This window comes from Callithrix jacchus, chromosome 6 (genome assembly GCF_049354715.1).
Source record: "Callithrix jacchus isolate 240 chromosome 6, calJac240_pri, whole genome shotgun sequence".
NCBI classification, from domain to species: Eukaryota; Metazoa; Chordata; class Mammalia; order Primates; family Cebidae; genus Callithrix; species Callithrix jacchus.
The window spans coordinates 36,297,103-36,318,980 of record NC_133507.1 but is presented as its reverse complement, the minus strand read 5'-3'; the positions used below and the strand labels follow the sequence as shown (position 1 = coordinate 36,318,980).

The 21,878-nt window shown below is 41.5% G+C and overlaps 1 protein-coding gene across 35 annotated transcripts in view; it reads left to right on the top strand.

Moving 5' to 3' along the window:
• The first annotated feature begins 923 nt into the window (after positions 1–923).
• Positions 924–21,878, top strand: part of UGGT1 (UDP-glucose glycoprotein glucosyltransferase 1) — a 118,322-nt gene continuing 97,367 nt past the window's right edge. For 4 of the 35 annotated variants that reach the window (XM_078326997.1, XM_078327000.1, XM_035304107.3 and 1 more), the window contains exons 1-6: positions 924–1,126; positions 5,872–5,925; positions 6,787–6,922; positions 12,415–12,497; positions 14,677–14,807; positions 19,855–19,967. In XM_078326997.1, the coding sequence (XP_078183123.1) occupies positions 6,801–6,922; positions 12,415–12,497; positions 14,677–14,807; positions 19,855–19,967 (449 nt within the window). In that variant the 5' untranslated portion in view covers positions 924–1,126; positions 5,872–5,925; positions 6,787–6,800. Of the gene's footprint in view, positions 1,471–2,324; positions 2,400–5,871; positions 5,926–6,786; positions 6,923–11,555; positions 11,623–12,414; positions 12,498–14,676; positions 14,808–15,175; positions 15,254–19,854; positions 19,968–21,878 lie in introns of all 35 variants that reach the window. The other 31 variants (XM_078326995.1, XM_078326998.1, XM_035304106.3 and 28 more) reach the window with 12 other exon arrangements.

Below are 21,878 nucleotides of genomic sequence, written 5' to 3'. Positions count from 1 at the left end.
GCACTCCAGCGACAGAGCGAGATTCTGTCTCAAAACAAACAAAAATTAGCCGGGCATGGTGGCTTACGCCTGTAATCCCAGCTACTCGGGAGGCAGAGGTGGGAGAAGTGGGAGAATCGGTCGAGAGAGGTGGGGCGGGGGAGGGGGCCGCGGCGGAGGTTGCAGTGAGCTGAGATCGCGGCACCGCATTCCAACCTGGGCGACAGAGCAAGACTCCAAATCAAAAACAATAAAGAAGTATTTTTGGCTTTTCATTCACTTTGACTTCTCAATTTTTTTTAACCACCACCTGCCAGCAGGAACACTTTGACTTAAAATAGTTAAAAAATATACCCTCCAAAGAGGTATTCATTTCTGGGTGGGTGATATGCTACCGATTCCAGAACAATTTTAAACTGGTTTATATTAGTTAAAAAAAAAATCATCAGTGTCCTGATTGTTCAAAAGAAAAAAAAAATCAAAGGACAAACTAGTCCCTGTAAATTAAGCTGCCGCTGCCCGACTATGATAAGCTAAACTGGCTCATAAAATTTAAAAAGTCTTCCTTTCATCATGCCCCCATCATGATAGGAAAGTAGCTATCAAAACTTTAGGGTTTAGTATAAAGTCTAAGACGCTTAGAAACATTAAGACAATTGTCCTTACTGTGCCACCGAAGTAAGATTTTAACACAGGTTTAAGGGACTAAGTCCCAGAGTCTAAATTGGACCTTCACCGACTGTTACAGCTTCCGGGTCTCTGTAGTTGGCCCAACGCACCTTCCCAAGACCTTGAAGACTGACAGCCGCTCCGCCACCCTGAAGGGCGGAAGTGAGGAGAGAGGCGGGACTCCTTCGGAGAGAAGATGGCCACCGCGCGACGATCTGGGTTGCCAGGTCTCGACTCGGTAGCCGGAAGTCCTCCAGCGTTCGTCTTTAGGAAGCGGAAGTAAAAGGGCGGCCGGCCGCTGGGCAGTTTCTCTGAGAGGCAGGCTGCAGAGTGGGCCGCGGGAGAGGCGCGTGTCGGCTTCTCACTGGCGCAGCCTGCACCGCCGCTGCCGCTCCGCCCCGCCCTGCCCTGGCGTTGTCTCTCGCGCTGTAGGGGACAAGCCGCGGCCCGGGCATGGGCAGCAAGGGAGACGCGAGCGGTGCGTGTGCTGCGGCTGCGCTGCCGGTGACAGGTACCCAGGGGTGGCATGAGAAGGCCTCATGGACGGAGAGAGAGTTTGAGGCGCGAGGCGACCCTGTGCCCCCGTCACATTGAGCTTCCGTCTCTACCGTGACTCAGTTTCCCATCCGGTGTCCCAACTCTTCCCCTATTCTCTAGCGCCCTCAGTGGTCTTCTTGGCAAGGTATCGCTTCCGCGGGGATGGCGGCGGGCTCTGTTCAGCGATCTTGAACCTTCTTTGAAGAGCTTTGGATCCTTGTGCCCAAGTGCAGAGGGAAGTGGGGGAAGTGTCCTGCCATTAATTTAGACCAAGCTTGAGCCTCAGTGAGTTGAGAACCAGCACTTTGCAGGTCCCTGACAGCAGAACGACGTGCTTTTAAAAATAGATTCGTGTTTTTCCCAAAATGAATTCGGGTTGATGCGTATTGGTTGCTGTTTTCGTTTAAAACTGTGATCTCTTGGCTGGAAATTTGGATGATCCGGTTTCACTTTTAGTGTGGGACCTGCCAGAATGAGATCTACGTCCGTTGCCAATAATTTATAGATGTGAACTGTTTTTGTTCCTTGGCCAGAATCTGCAGCTTGTTCTGCATTTCTTGGCAGATTTGAGAAGGAGCATATTTTGTTCGTTTGAAGTCCTGGGACTTTTGCCTCACGGTGCTGCACTGTTTCGGAAATATTCATTGATGCACTTGCCAGCCGATTTTAGTATAAAGTGCCCTCTTTCTTTCAAGAATCTTGCATTTGCAAGCCTTTGAAGACATTTTAAATAGCTATTTAATAACACCACAAAACTTGGAATGATTGTAGCCTTTGCACTTTTTTTTTTTTTTTAATAAAGCTAGTCGAATTTAGCAACACTTGACTTGCTTTTGATAAACTTAGTTGAAGCTTATTTTTAAAAAATTGTCATTTATTTATTTTGTAGAGATGAGGTCTTGTTTCGTTGCCCAGTCTGATCTTGAGCTCCTGGCCACTTATTTTTATTAAAGGAAGTAAGCATAATACTTTGTTTCAGTAGCATGGCACATTTATAATGTGTATTGAACTTCAGGGGAATATGTTAAACTATAAAGAAAATTCTTTTAAAACTTACCTGCAGCTGTCTGTGAGCATTTTCTTTTTAAGTTTCCCTGTGACAACACAAGATGATGTGATCATTTTCTTTTCTTTCTGAGATGGAGTTTGGCTCTTGTCATCCAGGCTGGAGTACAATGGCGAGATCTCGGCTCACTGCAACCTCTGCCTCCCAGGTTCAAGCGATTCTCTTGCCTCAGCCTCCCGAGTAGCTAGGATTACAGGCATGTGCTACCTTGCCTGGCGAATTTTGTATTTTTTGTAGAGACTCCATGTTGATCAGTCTGGTCTTGAACTCCCAACCTCAGGTGATCTGCATGGCCTCCCAGAGTGCTGGGAATAGGCTTGAGCCACTGAGCTCGGCCAGGAAGGTGTGGGTTCTAAGCACTGCTATTTATTAGTTAGGCAAGGTACTTAGTGTCTTTGAGCTTTCACTTTTCTTTTTTCTTTTATTATTTTATTTTTTTTGAAATGGAGTCTAGCTCTGTTGCCCAGGCTGGAGTACAGTTGTGCAGTCTCAGCTCACTGCAACCTCTGCCTCCCGGGTTCAAGTGATTCTCCTGCCTTAGCCTCCCAAGTAGCTGGTACTACAGGTTCCTGCCACCACACCCAGCTAGTTTTTGTATTTTTAGTAGAAACGAGGTTTTACCACATTGGCCAGACTGGTCTTGAACTCCTTTGACCTCAGGCGATCCGCCTGCCTGGGCCTCCCAAAGTGCTGGGATTACAGGCGTGAGCCACTGTGCCTGGCACTTTACTTATTTTTAAAGTGGAGATGATAATGTTTCATCCATGCATGTAGCATATTCATGGAATTTCTTCTGCGTGCCAGCCAGGCATCTGGCGCTTTGGTGACCAAAGTAGACATGGTTGCTGCCCTTAGGGAACTTTTGTGCCCTGGGTTGTTGTATATAAGGATTAGATAACATTGTGTATGTAAAGCACAGCCCAGAGTCCTTGCTTGTTAAATGCTAACGTTTCCTCGGGGGCTTTGTCGTACTCCCAGTTTCCTCTCCACTCTACATGCTGTCTACCTGGGGTTACTGTGCAGTGGCATCCAATTTATCATCAGGAATCACCACTTTCTGAGGCTTACACATCTAGGCCCCTTCAGGACAAATTGTAATATAGCTAATAGTGTTACACTGCTAGAACCCTGTTCATATGATGCTCTGTCTCCAGTTTAGAAACTCATTGACTCAGTAAGGCCAGATTAAAAAAAAGAAGAAAAACTCAGTAACTTTTGGGGAGAATTTTTTTCTCTCAGCCACAGAGGATGTATTCCCAATGTGTATATTTTTGAGGTTATTTATTAACAATGATATACTCTATAATCTAGAAAATAGTTTTTTCTTACGATAAAATGTTTTACTGCAACAATCAATTCCAGTATAGTACTTGCCACTTTACAAAGTGATTTTTTTATTGCCTGTTCATTTTCTTTTTAGTGACAGGGTTTCACCATATTGGCCAGGCTGGTCTCGAACTCCTGACCTGAGTGATCCGCCCACCTTGGCCTCCCAAAGTGCTGGGATTACAGGCGTGAGCCATCGCGTGGGGCCTGCCTGTTCATTTTCATGTTGACCCTGTGAGGCAGATACTGTTAGTCCTACTTTAATAGTTTTGGAGACTAAGGGCCAGAGAAATTAGGTAACACATATATGGTTAAAGTGATAGTAAGTAGCAAACTGAGGAATTGATCACTGCTGCCTGCCCTGATGCTAAAAGGTTCTTTTTTTTTTTTTAAACAAACCATGTCTATTGTGTCCCGTAGAACAGGTTTTTGAGGCTGTAGTCTATGGGCCTGTGGGAAAGGGTGTCTGTGGTTAGACCTAAGAGAACGTCCCTGAGATGGAGTTTCACTCTGTCGCCCAGGCTGCAGTGTGGTGGGGCATCTCAGCTAACTGCAATACCTGCCTCAGTCTCCCAAGTAGCTGGGACTATAGGCACATGCCACCATGCCCGACTAATTTTTTGTATTTTTAGGAGAGACAACGTTTCACCATGTTAGCCAGGATGGTCTTGATCTGACCTAGTGATCTGCCTGCCTCGGCTTCCCAAAGTGCTGGGATTACAGGTGTGGGTCACCGTGCCCAGCCAGTCCTAAGAGAATTCTTGGGTGATCTGAAGTCGTACATAAAAGTTTGGGTCTTGCGGCTGGGCATGGTGGCTCACACCTGTAATCCCAGCACTTTGCGAGGCAGGCAAATCATAAGGTCAAGAGTTTGAGACCAGCGTAGCCAACATGGTGAAACCCCATCTCTACTAAAAATACAAAAAGTAGCCCGGCATGGTGGTGGCTGCCTGTAACCCCAGCTACTTGGGAGGCTGAGGCAGGAGAATCGCTTGAACCCAGGAGGTAGAGGTTGTAGTGAGCCGAGATCATATTACTGCACTCCAGCTGGGGCAACAGTGTGATACTCTGTCTCAAAAAAAAAAAAAAAGTTTGTTCCTCTGTGAGAAATGTCAGTAACTTTACTAGATTCCAAAGAAGGCCTACATCCTCTTCCCTGACCTGGCTCAGCCAGGCATTACTGCTAGCAGGTTTCATTGTATAAAATCTAGTTTGGTTATCTCTAATTTCAGTGGGTTCCATTTTTGTGTGTGTATTCATTCGTTCTTGTAGCCTCTATAGCAGTTTTTACAAATGTTGATTTTTGAAAAGGACTTCTGAGTGTTTTTATTTATAAGTGAGATGTTCATCTTATTATTAGATTTTGAGACAGCTCTTGCCCTGTCGCCCAGGCTAGAATGCAGTGGTGCCATCATTGTTCATTGCAGCATGGACCTCCTGGGCTCAAACTCTCTTCCCACTTCAGCTTCCCAAGTAGGTGGGACCATAGGTGCGTGCCACCAAGCCTGGCTAATTAATTTTTTTTTTTGTCTCAAAAGAAGCTGGCAGTGCCTTGAACTTAGAATGCTTCTAAAAGCCACTTTTCTATTTGGTATGCTTTATTTTGCTTTTGACGATCGTTCTTCAGAGATACTGTATGTTATATGAAACAGGATGTTAATGCAAATGATGCTTTTTATAAAAAGAAGCTGTTGACTGGTCCTTAATGTGGACAGCCTCACTCAGTGATAGATTTTTTAACCAGTATTAAGGAACTGGGATGAGATGGAAGTGAGCCTTACCAGAGCTAACATTCTGTAGCCCAAGGATAGGTTAGTGTTTTCCACATATTCACACCCCCTTTTAGTTGTCATTCACATAGGTGGAGCTTGGATATTGACTTTTATATAGCTCAGGGGAGGTCTGATTAGGGTTCTGTTAGGTGGACTTTTGCAATGAAAATCAGATCAGAGAAATCTGCAGCTAGAGACCTTTTTCTGAAATTTTATGGATGCTGTCTGTGAGGATCTTGACAGGCTTGGAGAGGCTGCTGAGGGAGTCAGGAGGCCTGCATTCTGTGGCCATCCACTTTGCCAGTGACATCAGATTCCTCATTTTGTAGATGGCTTGGGAAACCACTAAAATCTTACATTTCTACATTTTAGAACCTGTCTGAGTTTACATTTGAGACCCATTATGTTAGTTTCCTAGGGCTGCCACAACAAAGTATCACAAACTGAGTGGCTTAGAACAACAGACATTTACTGTCTCACAGTGCTAGAAGTCCTGATTAATTCCTGATTATGGTTTCACAGGATCCCGTTGCCGCTGAAATCTTCGGAGGAGAATCTTTGACTCTTCAGCTTCTGGTAGTCCCCGGTGTCTCTTTACGTAGTTGTCCCTCTGTGCTATCTCTGTTCAGATTTCTTCTCTTTATAACATCAGTCATTGGATTAGCACCCACCTAATTACCTTATTTTAACTAACGACCTCTGTAAAGACCATACTTAAAAATAAGTTGACATTAGGAGGTACTGGGGACTAGGATTTCCATATTTTTTTGGTGGGGGGTACAGTTCAATCCTTAATGCCCATCATTTACATTTTCACCTATCTCAGATTTATTTGCTTACATTCTTTATAAAGTATGGTTGTGTGCAACCTGGTGTGCCACCAATTGGTTTTTATACCCTTGTATAGTGTAGATTCCTTTGGAAATGAAGCAGAGCCTTTGTAGGAAAGAATGTAATAACCTATATGCCATCAGTTACATGTCAGTAACTCAGCAAATATCTGTTGGACTAGCTAGATATTAGGTGCTATTATATGTCAGAAGCATTTCTGTTTCACTAACTTATTTTGTGTCTCCAAGTATGAGGTTAAAATTATCTTATAGCAGGCTGGCCGGTGGCTCATGCCTGTAATCTCAGCACTTTGGGAGGCCAAGGCAGGCAGATCACGAGGTTAGGAGGTTAGGATCAGCCTGGCCAACATGGTGAAACCCTGTCTCTACTAACGATACAAAAAATTAGCTGGGCGTGGTGGCATGTGCCTGTAATCCCAGCTACTTGGGAGGCTGAGGAAGGAGAATCACTTGAACCCAGGAGACAGAGGTTGCAGTGAGCTGAGATTGTGCCATTGCACTCCAGGCTTGGTGACAGGGCGAGACTCTGTCTCCCCACAAAAAAAATTACCTTGTAGCAAAACTTTTTTTCTTTTTTTCCTTTTAGGAGTTTGCTGTAAAATGGGAGTTCTGATTGTACTCATGGTTCTGTGGCTGTTCTCCTCAGTAAAGGCGGACTCAAAAGCCATTACAACCTCTCTTACAACAAAATGGTTTTCCACTCCATTGTTGTTAGAAGCCAGGTAAGAGAACATTTTTTTTCCCTTCACATAGGGAACAACATTGTTCAGTAGGACAAGGGCTCTATGAGATATGTAGGAACTTTAGGCAAATAACTGTGTTGGGTAAGTTAGTATGTTACTTTCCAAAAAGCATAACAAGGGAAGAGAGAGTTATGTTTATTTGTTTAGTTTTTGAGATAGAGTCTTGCTTGTTTCCCAGGCTGGAGTGCATTGGTGAGATTTTAGCTCACTATGACTCTGCCTCTCGGGTTCAAGGGATTTTCATGCCTCTGCCTCCCAAGTAGCTAGGTTTACAGAAGTGCCCCACCACGCCCAGCTAATCCTTATATTTTTAGTAGAGACAGGGAGTTTGCCATGTTGGCCAGGCTGGTCTCGAACTCCTAGCCTCATGTGATCTGCTTGCTGCCCACCTTGGCCTCCCAAAGTGCTGGGATTACAGACGTGAAGCACTATGCCTGGCCAGTTGTATTTAAATTTTTTTCTTATTTGAAGAAAGTTTTAAGAGGTGACTGATAAAAGGAAGAGAAGAGGGCTTAGCAATGTCGGGGAAAGAGGACATATTTCCCTTAACCTAGAAGAAGGCTGAGTGTGTTGGCTTACAACTATAATCCCGACACTTTGGGAGGCCGAGGTGAGTGGATCACCTGAGGTCAGGAGTTCACCACCAGCCTGGCAACAATTAGCTGGGCCTGCTGGTGCATGGCTGAGCATAAGATTAGGAGATTTTGCCCACGAAGCTCAGTCTTTCTTTTTAAATGATTAAAAACATGGCTAGGCCTGGTGGCTCATGCCTGTAATCCCAGTACTTTGGGAGGCTGAGGTATGTGAATTGCTTGAGTCCAGGAGTTTGAGACCAGCCTGGGCAGTATGAGGAAACCCATCTCTCCAAAAAAAACAAGCTGATCGTGGTGCCTATAGTCCCAGGTACTTGGGAGGCAGAGGTGGGAGGATCACTTGAGCCCAGGAGATAGTGGTTGCAGTGAGCCAAGATTGTGCCATTGCACTCTAACCTGGGCAACAGAGCAATACTCCATTTCAAAAAAAGAAAGAAGTTATGTTACAATTAAAATGGGTAGTTTTTTTCATAAAACAATAGTTGTCTTAAAATTAGTGAAATATAATATAGTCAATTTCATGGGAAATTTTGTATTCCAAGTGTGCTTTTTTGCTAGCATTTATAAATAATTATAATGAGATACTGTCTTTATAGGTAGGGTTCATATGCTTATGGATAGAAACTTATTTTGATTATATCCAAGTAATGTAGAGGTAGAACTAGCAGAGACTTTCCAAAGGATAAGTGTAGGTAGATTGAGGAGCAAGTCTCGGTGTTTGATCGTACTAGAAATTTGGACTATCATATCACCTCAATCACTTTGTGGTCTGTCTGCTTCATCTTAAATTTAGAATTTTTTCTTCTTTGAGAGTTTTTGAGACAATCTGTCTCTAGTGTCCAGGCTAGAGTGCAGTGGCATGATCTCAGCTTACTACAACCTCTGCCTCTTGGGCTCAAGAAGTCCTCCTACCTAGGCCTCCCGAGTAGCTGGGACTATAGGCATGAGCCACCACCCCAGCTTATTTTTGTATTTTTTATAAAGATGGGGTTTCACCTTGTTGGTCAGGCTGGTCTCGAACTCGTGAGCTCACCTGCCTCGGCCTCCCAAAGTGGTGGAATTACAGGGGTAAACCACCATGCCTGGCTTTTAGAATTTTGTATTCTAACATTTCCCCTTAATTCCTAGAAAAATGAGGATGAAGAGTTTTGTTATGTTGATTGCGTGAACCAGTGGTTGCACCTCTTAAGGAAAAAGCCTCATTTGATATTGCTAAGAGGACCAATGGGAAGGGGCATGCAGGAGCCGGTCTTGTCTGGTTTAGGAGCCTAGCCGACTTTCTGCTAAATAGACTTCCTTCCATCACCTCTCTCTGCCATTCTTTCTCAGCACAGAAGTGGCACAACAAAGACAAAACCATTGTATATAATACATAGTGATATTATGATAACTAATTTGATAAATGGGTCAAGCTTCTCAAGTGTCAGAACTTAGATACGGAGTAGTTGTAAAAATGAAGTGGCCCTTTTTTTTCGAGTTCTTATTATGGGGAACAAAAGCCCAACAAAACCAACAAAAAACAGTGACCAAAGATATTTTGAGACTGCCTGAGCTAGAGCCTGAGCCTGGACTCTAAAAACTAAAGTTTTTCTTTTTCTTTTTGCTAATCTTATTTTGGATGGTTTATTTGGTATAAATCTGTCATTGAGATTTACTATCCCCTCTCCCACCCCCTGTTTTTGAGACAGAGTCTCATTTTGTCACCTGGGGTGGAATGTCTTGGCTCACCGTAACCTCTGCCTCCCGGCTTCAAGCTCATTCTCATTCTCCTGCCTTAGCTTCCTGAGTAGCTGGCGCAGGCCTGGCTAATTTTTGTCTTTTTAGTAGAGTTGGAGTTTCACCATGTTGGCCAGGGTGGTCTCGAACTCCTGACCTCAAGTGATCTGCCCGCCTTGGCCTCCCAAAGTGCTGGGATTACAGGCATGAGCCACTGCACCTGGCCTTTTATACTTATTTTTATTAATTTTTTTCCTTGGCATGTGAGGTAAGAGCTACACTTGCCATTTTGGTTTACTATTTTTAGGCCTCTTTTTCCTGTAGTGATTTGCATACAGTTTGCCAAGGTAATAGGACATGTAGGCAACACGTATAAATGAGCTATGCTTATTTGAATCCATGTAGTATTTGCCTCCAGAGCTAGTTGAGCCCACCATCCTTCCGTCTTATTTATATGGGAGACCCTGATGATGGATTGAGGCACTCCATTCATTTGATTAGGGATGAAGGATCAGAATCTTTTACTACACTTTATGACATGCAGCCACCACAGATCTTTTGCCTTCCTTGCATCTAGCTCTTAGGGACTAAAAATAGTTCTGTTGTATATTTTTAGATTGGATCTGATGTTTGTGACAGAGTTGCTTTGTGGTTGTTCATGAAATTATACTTACCTTGAATTGAAGTAAAACACTAAATACGTTTTCTGCAGCTGTAGTTACAGAAATATTCTACAAGGAAGTATTATTAAAATCAAAGCCAATAATCATTTATTGAGTGCTAAATTTTCTAATGACCCAAGAATGTAGCATGAAAGAGGTATAAATTAAATAGACATGAGTTTATATTCCAGCTTTTCCATTGACTAATTCTATGTCCCTAAGCAAGTTGTAGCATCTCCGAATTGCAGCTTCTTTATTTGAAAAATGGTTATATCTAAGGGTGGCTGTGTGGATTTGAAGACTTGGGTGAATATGCCAAGCATAGTGACTGTCACACCGTAGACCCTCCTTAAATATTAGTTTCTTCTCTCCTTCTGGTTCTGCATAGAAGGAAGGCCAATGCTGATCTCCCACCATAGCTTTGGAAATCTAAGAGAACAAGTTGCCACCCGATTTGTACTATCTTGTGGGCATTCATTCCAGTTGTTTGTAGTTTTTTGTGTTGTAGATTAAAAACCTGTCCTAGATTATGGCATTTCAAAACATTTATATATGGAGAGAATGGTATAATGTACTCTCTCTGTACTAAGCATTCTGTTTTATAAATTATCAATGTAAGTCCAATAACCACATCACCACCACCTTCTCTCCTCCTGCCCTGGAATATTTTAAAGCAAATCCTAGACATCGTATAATTTGTAAATCAAAATTTTTTTTTTGAGTCGGTGTTTCGCTCTTGTTGCCCAGGCTGGAGTGCAGTGGTGCCATCTCGGCTCACTGCAACATCCACCTCCTAGGTTCAAGCGATTCTCCTGCCTCAGCCTCCAAGTAGCTGGGATTACAGGCATGCGCCACCATGTCCGGCTAATTTTTTTGTATTTTTAGTAGAGAAGGGGTTTCACCATGTTGGCCAGGCTGGTCTGTTGAAGTCCTGACCTCAGGTGATCCATCCGCCTTGGCCTCCCAAAGTGCTGGGATTATAGGTGTTAGCCACTACGCCTCGCCTGTAAAATCATAATTTATACTTAATGGAATAAGTGTTATATGAGAAGCTAAAAAAACAAAAAGCAACAAAAATATACTGTAAAAAAGCAGCAGCATTTATTTAACGATATCTTGTTCTTTTTCTCCCCTGGGTTGTCTCAGTGGCTCTAGTAAGTAATATTAGGACTATTACAAGTTTAGACCTTGTAAGACTTAATGTACGCAGTGGCGTGAAAAAGAACGCATGTTTCAAGAAGTTTCCCTGTAATCGTATGAAAAGCATATATTTATTTCTGTATGGCCTTTACTGGGAGAGTCTTAGCTCAAGTGAATCCTATTTCTCACCATACTGATGAGTGTGTTACCCTGACCCTTTCTGCTAACTTATCTTGTGAATGTGCCTTTAATTAATTAATTTAGTGTTTATTTGCATATCCTAATGTATCTGTCTTAGTACCTGTTTTCTTAGACTATAAGCTATGGTAAGCTTGGTGTGGTGTCTATGTCAGTTACTAGAAAGCCTAGTAAATACTACTCTCAAGGAGGCATTAAGAAATTTAATATATTATGATAATGGGTATTTTCAGAAACCTACTTTTAGAGAAGCTGTGCATTACCAGGAAATGTTTCTTATTTTTCCCGTATTTCTGTGTCTAGCTGTGAAGTAGAGTGAGATTGTACACCCCAGTGTTGACAAGTAATGGGAAAGTCTTCCTTTGGCTAGGTAAGCTGAGATCCAGATTTGTAGTTTGCTTTAAGACAGTGAAAGATCACCAGTGCATTAGTATTATGGCTCAGAGGAGAGGTTAACCAGTTGACGTGAATCATTCAATTACTACATGCATTTCCTTTTAGGGGTTTTAGACTCTTGAATGAAGGGGAATTTAGATTGACCATTATTTTAGTAGTGTAAAATTAAAAAAAAGTTGAGATAGCTTTAAGTTCTTGGATCTGATTTTGTTAGATCAGTGGTAATTTTAAACTAAATTTGGTGATCTTGAAAATTTGGATTTATTGGTGTTAAAAGATTACAACATGCTGCCTTTAGTCTCCCAGAAATTTTTCTAGGGTTCATATTTTACTGTGGGAGAACTTTAGGCAAAATATTTTTTGGTTCTTTGTAAGGTCTTTTAGAAAATAAGTAAGCAAAACTAGCACTAGAATTATCAGTTCCTAATTCTGCTTTCACTACGCATAGTATTTTTGCCAGTGGGGTTTCATAAGCTTTCTTATATTGGGACTTTCCTGTTATGTTTTTATTATTCCAGGTTTCTTAAGAAATCGCTAATAAGTGAAAAAGTTCATAAGCTGTTAGTAACTAATAAGTTGGTAGGACTTGCTTATCATTAAATATATATATATATTATACATAAAGGAGTATAACATATATAATAGATTAAAACTCAAACTACGGACATTTAGAAACTTCAGAACTTATTTTTACTCTTTTTAGTAATACAGTTTATATTAGAAAATTTTATTGTTTTATTTCTGATATTTCCTCCTTTTCTCCCAGTGAGTTTTTAGCAGAAGACAGTCAAGAGAAATTTTGGAATTTTGTAGAAACCAGTCAAAATGTTGGATCATCAGATCATCACGGTAAAATTGAAGCAAATGCTTCTTTGACTTTGGTGTCTGGGAAAATATTAGGAAAAAGCGGTCTCTTTATATTATGTGTGGCATGGCAGTTAATGGAAAACATTGTTGTCTTTGATGACTGGAGTTATGATGCCTCTCAAGAAGAGCCAACACAACACAAATATTTTTGAAGCAGTTTATAACTTTGGCTATAGGGGTGCCTTCGTTTTCTGCCCTTTTGTTTTTGTTCTATCATAATCCTTTATTAAAGTGCTATGTGAATATTTTGTGCAAGTACATTTCATTTCAAATCATTCAGTATTAATAACCATCTAATCTGATTCACTGGTTTTTGTTGCTGCTATGAACTAATTACCAAACTGAGCTATTGTCTGTTAAGTTCATTATCATTAAGTTAGTATCATCCAGAATGTTTTCCATTATGCCTGCCAGCCACCCACAGCTTGAGTAAGGTATCAAATTAATTATTATCCTGTAAAACCTCATTTGCAGTTTTTATGATGTGCTTTCACATTTTTAAAACTTGATATAAGCTATACAGAGTGTAAACATTAATAGTTGGACATGCTGATATGTGAGTAGTTAGAACCTTGAATATTAATTTACATTGACAGATATAGGTTCTTTTTTTTTTTTAATTTTTATTTTTTGAGAAGAAGTCATTGTTGCCTAGGCTGGAGTGCAGTGGTGCAATCTGGGCTCACTGCAGCCTCCATCTCCAGGGTTCAGTCATTTCTCCTGGCTCAGCCTTCTGAGTAGCTGGGACTACAAGTACTTGCCACCATGCCCAGCTAATTTATTTTTTTGAGACAGAGTCTTGCTCTGTTGCCTAGACTGGAGTGTGGTGATGTGATCTCGGCTAACTGCAACCTCCGCCTCCCTGGTTCAAGCAATTCTCCTGCCTCAGCCTCCTGAGTAGCTGGGACTATAGGCACGCACCACCATGCACAGCTAATTTTTGTATTTTTAGTAGAGACGGGGTTTCACCATGTTGACCAGGATGGTCTCGATCTCTTGACCTCGTGATCCACCCGCCTCGGCCTTCCAAAGTGTTGGGATTACAGGTGTGAACCACTGTGCAAGCCTATTGTTATTTTTTTAAAAGGAGACTCACTATTTTAACAAGGCTGATTTCTTGAGCTCCTGGGCTCTGGAAATCCTCCCGCCTCAGCCTCCTAAAGTGCTGGGATTACAAGCATGAATCACTGTGCTTGTCTTTTAAAATGGAAAATTTACGTTTTTTGCATGGATAACGTGATTCCGAAGTCAAAGCTATATGAAAGGTTATACACAGAAAAATCTTGTTTCCTTCTTGACCATGTTTCTTCTGTGTTTTTCCTGCTTTTTATAACATTTTAAATTAGTTTATTTAGGCTTCAGTGTTTTTAATGGCAAGTATGTACATATATACTCTTATTTCTCATTCTTTCTCCTGGTTAAAAAAAGTAAGTTACTTTGTACATTGTTTTGTGCCTTTGCTTTTCATTTATGCTGGAGATTTTTTCACATTAGTACATGGATTTTTTTTTCTTTCTTCAAAATAGATTGGTCCAACTTTTTGTTAAAATGCTTCTTTTCAAACTTTACAATTTCATCAGTATTCTTTAATAGTGTGTAACTTCATCATCACACTACTCAGTTTTGTTTAGTTTTTGGAGTAGATACTGTGTGCTAGGCATCAGGGATATAAGGATAAATAGCTCATAGTCTCTGCCTCTGGGGACCAAATATCTAGTTGGGGTATAGACAGACAGTCAATAAATAATTTAGTAAATGATATGATAAGTTGAAGAGGTAAACAGAGAAGTGTTCTGGGATCAATGAAGAGATTTAACTGGTCCACTGAAGCATGGGGTAGGGATTGTGGAGACTTCCTGGAGTAGGTGATTTTACAGCTAAATTCTTTCTGAAGAAGTACATACCAGTAAGTCATCCAGGTAAGTGGGAAAATAGTGGTCCAGGGGTAGAAATAGTTGGGAAGAAGGGAAGAAGAGAGAGGAAGAGCCCAGCTGCATTGTGTCCTCCGGGGAGTTTTAAGCATTTGTTGATAGTTCAAGACAACATACTCATAAAACTTCCATCACATACCTTTGTAACACAGCTTTATGCTTCATGAACTATCTTTTTTAGGTATCTCTAGTCACATGCAATTACTTTGGTTAATGTTTTTCCTTGACAGATACTGATTATTCCTATTATCATGCAATATTGGAAGCCGCATTTCAGTTTCTGTCACCTCTCCAGCAGAATTTGTTAAAATTTTGCCTGTCTCTTCGTTCCTACTCAGCTACGATCCAAGCCTTCCAGCAGGTGGGTCCAGTGCTCTTAAAGAACAGCATTTTAGAGCATATGTTGTGATGAATGGATAGATTGCAGTTGTCCTAGAATTGAATTATAGAGCCATCGCTTTTTTTGCCTGAAATTTTCTAGGATTTATTTTATTTTATTTTAAATAATAAGCAAAATCAATGTTAAGTCTTCAACCCACAGATTAAAAAATATATAAGAAAAGAAATATCTATATAGAAAAGAGATGGCAAGACTTTATACAACACAGCCTGGGAGATGTAATCTTGTTAAACTAGTGAGCCAGCATCTAATCACAGCCTGCTGTAGGTCTAAAAACAGTCAAGAAAATTTCTTTTTTTTGAGATGGAGTTTCACTCTTTATTGCCCAGGCTGGAGTTCAATGGCGCAGTCTCGGCTCACTGCAACCTCTGCCTCCCAGGTTCAAGTGATTCCTCTGCCTCAGTCTCGTGAGTACCTGAGATTGCAGGCATGTGCCACCACGCCCGGATAATTTTTTGTTTTTAGTAGAGACGGGGTTTTTCTCTGTTGGTCAGGCTGGTCTCAAACTTCCGATCTCAGGTGATCCACCCGCCTTGGCCTCTTAAAGTGCTGGGGTTACAGGCATGAGCCACTCCCGACCTCCTGGTGGGCATGAGCCACCTCATGCCCTCATGGTGGGACCTCATAGGTGGCATGAGCCACCTACTTTGGCCTCTCAAAATGCTGAGGTTACAGGTGTAGCCACTGTGCCTGGCCCATTTTAACAAATTTTAAGTGTATGGTTTACAAGGTATTATGTGCATTCATATTGTTGTGCAATCATCACCACCCTCCATCTTTAGAACTTTTTTCATCTTAGGAAACTGAAACTCTGTCCCATAATAGTATAACTCCTTATTTCCCCTCTCGTCCCCAACTAATCCCCAGCCCCTGGCAACCACCATTCTACTTTGTAAATCTGTGAGTTTAGGCACCATTCTTGGTACCTCATAAGGGGAATCTTAATGTTTTTCTTTGTGTTTGGCTTATTTCACATAGTGTCATGTTTTCAAGACTAATCCATGTATGGTGTGCATCAAAATTTCACTCCTTTTAATGGCTGAGTAATATTTCATTGTATGTATATACCACCTTTTGTTTATTCATTCCCTAATAGACATTTGGGTTGTTTCCACCTTTTGGCTATTGTGAATAATGCTGCTGTGGAATATTGGGATGCAAATATCTGGCTGAGTCCCTGCTTTCAGTTCGTTTGGGTATGCACATAGAAGTGTAATTCTTGGATCGAGGGCAAGGAAACCAATCCTGACAGTTTAAAAAAAAAAAAAAAGAGTGTAATTCTTGGATCACATAATAATTCTGTTTAACATTTTGAGGAACCAACAAATTTTTTCATAGTTGCTGTACCATTTCCATTCCTACCAGTAAAGTGTGATGGTTCTTAATGCTCCACGTCCTTTTCAGCACTTGTTACTTACTGATTTGTAAAAAGAGGCCTTCCTGATGGGTAGGAGCTGATATTTCATTGTGGCTTTGATTTGCGTTTTCCTAATGACTAACGATGTGGAGCGTCTTTTCATATGCTTAGTGGCCATCTGTATGTCTTCTTTGGAGAAATGTCTATTCAAGTTTTTTGCCCATTTTTGAATTGGGTTGTTTGTTTTTTGCTTTGAGTTATATAGTTTTTCATACATTCTGGATACTCCTTATTAGATACGTGATTTGTAAATATTTGTTCCCATTCCTTGAGTTGCCTCTTTACTTTGATAATACGCTAAAGTATTAAATTTTAAGTCAGTTTTCCTATTTTTCCTTTTGTTGCTTGTATTTTTGGTGTGATAGCTAAGAAAGTGTCCAATGTTGTGATGATTCCGTGTGTGATTTTGTTTTTTGAGACGGAGTCGCCCTCTGTTGCCCAGGCTGGAGTGCAGTGGCGCCATCTTGGTTCACCACAACCTTCACCTCCTGGGTTCAAGCAATTCTTCTGCCTGTGGCTGTGATTACAGGCACAGGCCACCACGCCCAGCTAAGTTTTGTATTTTTATTAGAAATGGGGTTTCACTTTATTAGCCAGGCTGGTCTTGAACTCCCGACCTCGTGATCCGCCTGCCTCGGCCTCCCAGAGTGCTGGGATTAAAGGCGTGAGCCATTGCGCCCAGCCTCCCCATATGATTTTTATTCTTTATTTTAGCCAAAAGGCTGAGAAGTGATTTCCCTATGTTTTTTACGAGTTTTATAGTTTTAATTTTAGCTTTTAAGTTTTGGACTTTAATCCATTTTGAATTAATTTTTGTATATGGTGTAAGGTAATGGTCTTCGTTAGTCCATTCTTGGCTTACTGTAAAGAAACACCTGGGCCAGCACAGTAGCTCACACCTGTGATCCCAGCACTTTAGGAGGCTGAGGCAGGTGAATCAGCTGAGGTCAGGAGTTTGAGACCAGCCTGACCAACATGGAGAAACCTTGTCTCTGCTAAAAATGCAAACTTAGCCAGGCGTGGTGGCACATACCTGTAATCCCAGCTACTTAGGAGGCTGAGGCAGAATTGCTTGAACCTGGGAGGCAGAGGTTGCAGTGAGCTAATAATAAGATCACGCCCTTGCATGCTAGCCTCGGCAGCAAGAGTGAAACTCCATGTCAAAAAAAAAAACACAGAAAAAAAGAAAAAAAGAAACACAAGAAGCTAGACAGTTTATAATGAAAAGGGATTTAATTGGCTTATGATGCTTGGCTTCTGGTGAGACCCCAGGAAGCTTATAATCATGGTGGAAGGTGAAAGGGGAGCAGGCGTTTCACATGGCGAGTGTGGGAGCAAGAGAGGAGGCAGGGAGTGCCACATGCTTCTAACTAGTAGATATCGCTGGGCGTGATGGCTCATGCTTATAATCCCAGTACTTTGGGAGGATGAGGTAGGTGGGTGGATCACCTGAGGTCGGGAGTTTGAGACCAGCCTGACCAACATGGAGAAACCTCGACCTCGTCTCTCCTAAAAATACAAAATTAGCTGGGAGTGGTGATGCATGCCTGTAATCCCAGCTACTCTGGAGGCTGAAGCAGGAGCATTGCTTGAACCTAGTAGGTGGAGGTTGTGGTGAGCAGAGATCTTGCCATTGCACTCCAGCCTGGGCAACAAGAGCATAACTTCATCTTAAAATAAACAAAAAAAAAAAACCTAGATGTTTTTAAAATTTTTTTATTCAAGGGAATAAAAAATAAAAATTATTATTTTTTATTCAAGGGAACTCACTGTCATTATGACAGCACCAGGCCTTTAGGCATCCATCTGTCCCCATGATCCAGTCACCTCCTACTAGGCCCCACCTTCGCTATGTTGAGAATTATAATTCAGCATAAGATTTAGAGGGTACAACATCCACACTATGTCAGAGTCCAACTTTTTTCTTTTTTAAGAGATAAGGTTTTGTTACATTGCCCAGGCTGGACTTGAACTCTTGGGCTCAAGCAATGCCCCCACCTTAGCCTCCCAGGTAGCAGGGACTATAAGGTCACAACACCACATTTGTTCCAACTTCATTCTTTTGCATGTGGATATCCAGTTTTCCCAGCATCATTTGTTGGAAAGACTGTCCTTTCTCTGTTGAATAATCTTGACAACCTTGTTGAAAATCATTTGACCACATACATGAGGGTTTATTTCTAGGCTGTCTATTCTACACCATTAGGGTGTATGTCTGTGCTTAGCATTACTACACTGTTTGATTGCTGTTGCTTTGTACTAATTTTGGAAATGAGAAAGTGTGAATTCTCAACTGTCTTTTGATGCCACCATGGTATTCTTTGACTGCATTCTTGCCATCTGGTATATCAAGAAATTTCAGGCTCATTTTGTATCTCTGTCACTAGCTTAGCAATCAGTTATTTGTCTAAGAAGCCACCGCACCTGGCCATATACTTAGACCTTTTAAATGGACAGAGATAAGAAATAACTTAAGATTCTTACATATCTGGTTGAGCAATGTGGCTCATGCCTGTAATCCCAGCCTCCAGAAGTGCTGGGGTTACAGACGTGAGCCACGTTGCCCAGCCAGATATCTAAGTATCTATATGAGGCAGGCAGATCACGAGGTCAAGAGATACAGACCATCCTGACCAATATGGTGAAACCCTTTCTCTTCTATAAATACAAAAATTAGCTGGGCGTGGTGGCATGTGCCTGTAGTCCCAGCTACTTGGGAGGCTGAAGCAGGAGAATTGCTTGAACCTGGGAGGCGGAGGTTACAGTGAGCTGAGATTGTGCCATGGCACTAAAACCTGGCAACAGAGCAAGACTGTGTCTCAAAAAAAAAAAAAAAAAAAAGACATATCTAAGATGTAATTTATAAAGCTGTATATACATGGTAACTTTGTGAGTTCATACTGATACTGATACTTTTTTTTTGAGATGCAGTCTCTGTTACCCAGGCTGGAAGGCTGGAGGGCAATGGTGCGATCTCCACCTCCTGGGTTTAAATGATTTTCCAACCTCAGCTGGGGTAACCTGCTGCCCTACCAGCTACTTTCTGTATTTTTAGTAGATATAGGGTTTCACCATTTTGGCTAGGTTGGTCTCGAACTCCTGACTGCAGGTGATCCACCCACCTCTGCATCCCAAAGTGCTGGGATTACAGATATGAGCCATTACTGTTTTTGCATTTATCAATTTTGTTTTTTTGAGACAGGGTCTTGTTCTGCTGTCCAGGATGGAGTGCAGTTCTGTGATTATGGCTCACTACAGCCTCAACCTTTCAGGCTCAAGCAGTCCTCCTACCTCAGCCTCCTCAGTAGCTGGGACTACAGGTGTATGCCACCATGCCTAACTAATTTTTTATGGTTTTTTTTTTTTTCAGAAATGGGGTCTCACTGTGCTGCCCAGGCTACTCTCTTGGGCTTAAGTGATCCTCCTACTCTGGCCTCCCAAAGTGCTGGGATTACAGGCATAAGCTACCACACTTAGCCACTTTCACTGATGTTGTTTTGTCATATTTTAACCACCTATTTTGATTATACATGTCTTTATTTCATCTTTGATTAAGAAGTTAAAAAGTATGTGTTATGTCTTATGTGACAGATAGCAGCTGATGAACCTCCGCCAGAAGGATGTAATTCATTTTTTTCAGTGCATGGAAAGAAGACTTGTGAATTTGATTCCCTTGAGACTCTTCTACTGACAGCCTCTGAAAGGTAGATTGTGTTGTTTCTTTTCTTTTTTTTCTTTTTTGTTTTTTCTTTTTGAGACAGAGTCTTGCTCTATTGCCAGTCTGGAGTGCTGTGGCATGATCTCGGCTCACTACAACCTCTGACTCCCTGGTTTAAGTGGTTCTTCTGCCTCATCCTCCCTAATAGCTGGGATTACAGGCATGCACCAGTACGCCCAGCTAATTTTTGTATTTTTAGTAGAGATGGGGTTTCACCATGTTGGCCAGGCTGGTCTTTATCTCCTGACCTCAAGATCTGCTCACATCGGCCTCCCAAAGTGCTGCGATTATAGGGGTGAGCCACCACACATGGATTTGTGTTTATTTTAATATGCATTTCCAATGCTGCTTCTGTATTTAGTCTACCTTCTGATTTTCTCATCTGTTTTGTATTATTAGGTATAGTGGTTTAGAGTATGGCTTCTGGAACCAGACTGACTAGATTTGAATCTCAGCTCTATCACTTAAAGTAGTTTTGTGAAAGAAATTACTTTCCTAATCTTATTTCAAAATGGAAATAAACGTGTTTGGTATTAACTGTTGTTATTTAGTAATGACTGCATCTGAGCAATGACATAGGCTTTGTCATTAGCTTAGTAAGGAACACTAAGTGTATTAAAGCCAGTGCCTGAAGTAATGATATTAATGATACTGATCTCTCAGGATATAATTAGTTTTAGACAAAGGAGGATATTTGAAAGATAATTGCAGGCTTGATTTGAATACTAATTTGGTAACTAGTGTACCAGCTTTTTTGCCCAGTGGTAGGTTTCCTGTGGTAGACAACTCTACTGTGTATCATTTTGCTGTCTAGCTATGGCAGCAAGCCCTCTGTACCTCCTCTAATGCCGTTCATAGATAGAACAGTGATCTCTCCGTGGGGTTGTCCTGTCCTGTCAGTGCTGCTAATGGCAGTTAGTGGTGTAGGTCTTCTTTAGTGACATTGCCCAGCACCCATCCTCTGCCCACCAAATGGCACTCAGAGTGCCAACCAAAAAACATAGTGTGTGTTCCAGCCTTCTCAGGGTCAAGGCATGGACATTCAGAAATAGCTGCATGGTAATACAGTAGTGCTCTGTCTTGGGGGAAACAAAATTGGTGGCTTTGTAATTCTTGTAAAAAACTTAAATTTGCTGCAACAATAATGCACACCTTTATAAAGAAAAGAACAACAGTGTCTCCTCTCTCAGAGGTGGTAACTACTTTTAATGATTTGGCATATATACCTTCACACTTTTTCCTATGGTTTTAAACTGTATAATGTAGGTAGTTTTATTTTTATAAAAGGCATCTTTCCATTTAGTATGAGTGGGTATACCTCATTATTTTTAACACATGCATAACCTATGTAAGACTGTCCCATAATTGGTAATTGACCTCTTACTGATGGGTTTTAAGTCATTTTCTTTTTTCCCCCTATTACAATAAGGCTATATCGAGCATCCTTATTCATATCTTTGCTTTCTGCTGAATTAGATAGTTTATTATAATAGAGATTGGTAGGTCATAAAGTCTTTGCATTAAGATCTATTAATATCTTGATGCCATCCTTAGATAAATTTTTTGGAGAGAAGTTCTAAAATTTACGAGGAAAACTGAAATATTAAGTTCATTGGGGCACAAGCCTATAGTCCCGCACTTTGGGAGACTGAGATAGGAGGATCGCTTAATCCCAGGAATTCCAGACCAACCTGTGCAACAAAGTGCGACCCTGTTTCTCCAAAAAGTAGCTGGGTATTGTGGCAGTAGCTGGGCACACGCCTTTGGTCCCAGCTACTTGGGAAGCTGCAGTGGGAGGATCACTTTAGCTCAGGAGGTAGAGACTGCAGTCAGCTATGTTTATGCCACTGCACTCTAGCCTAGGCACCAGAGTGAGACCTTGACTGCAAAACAAACA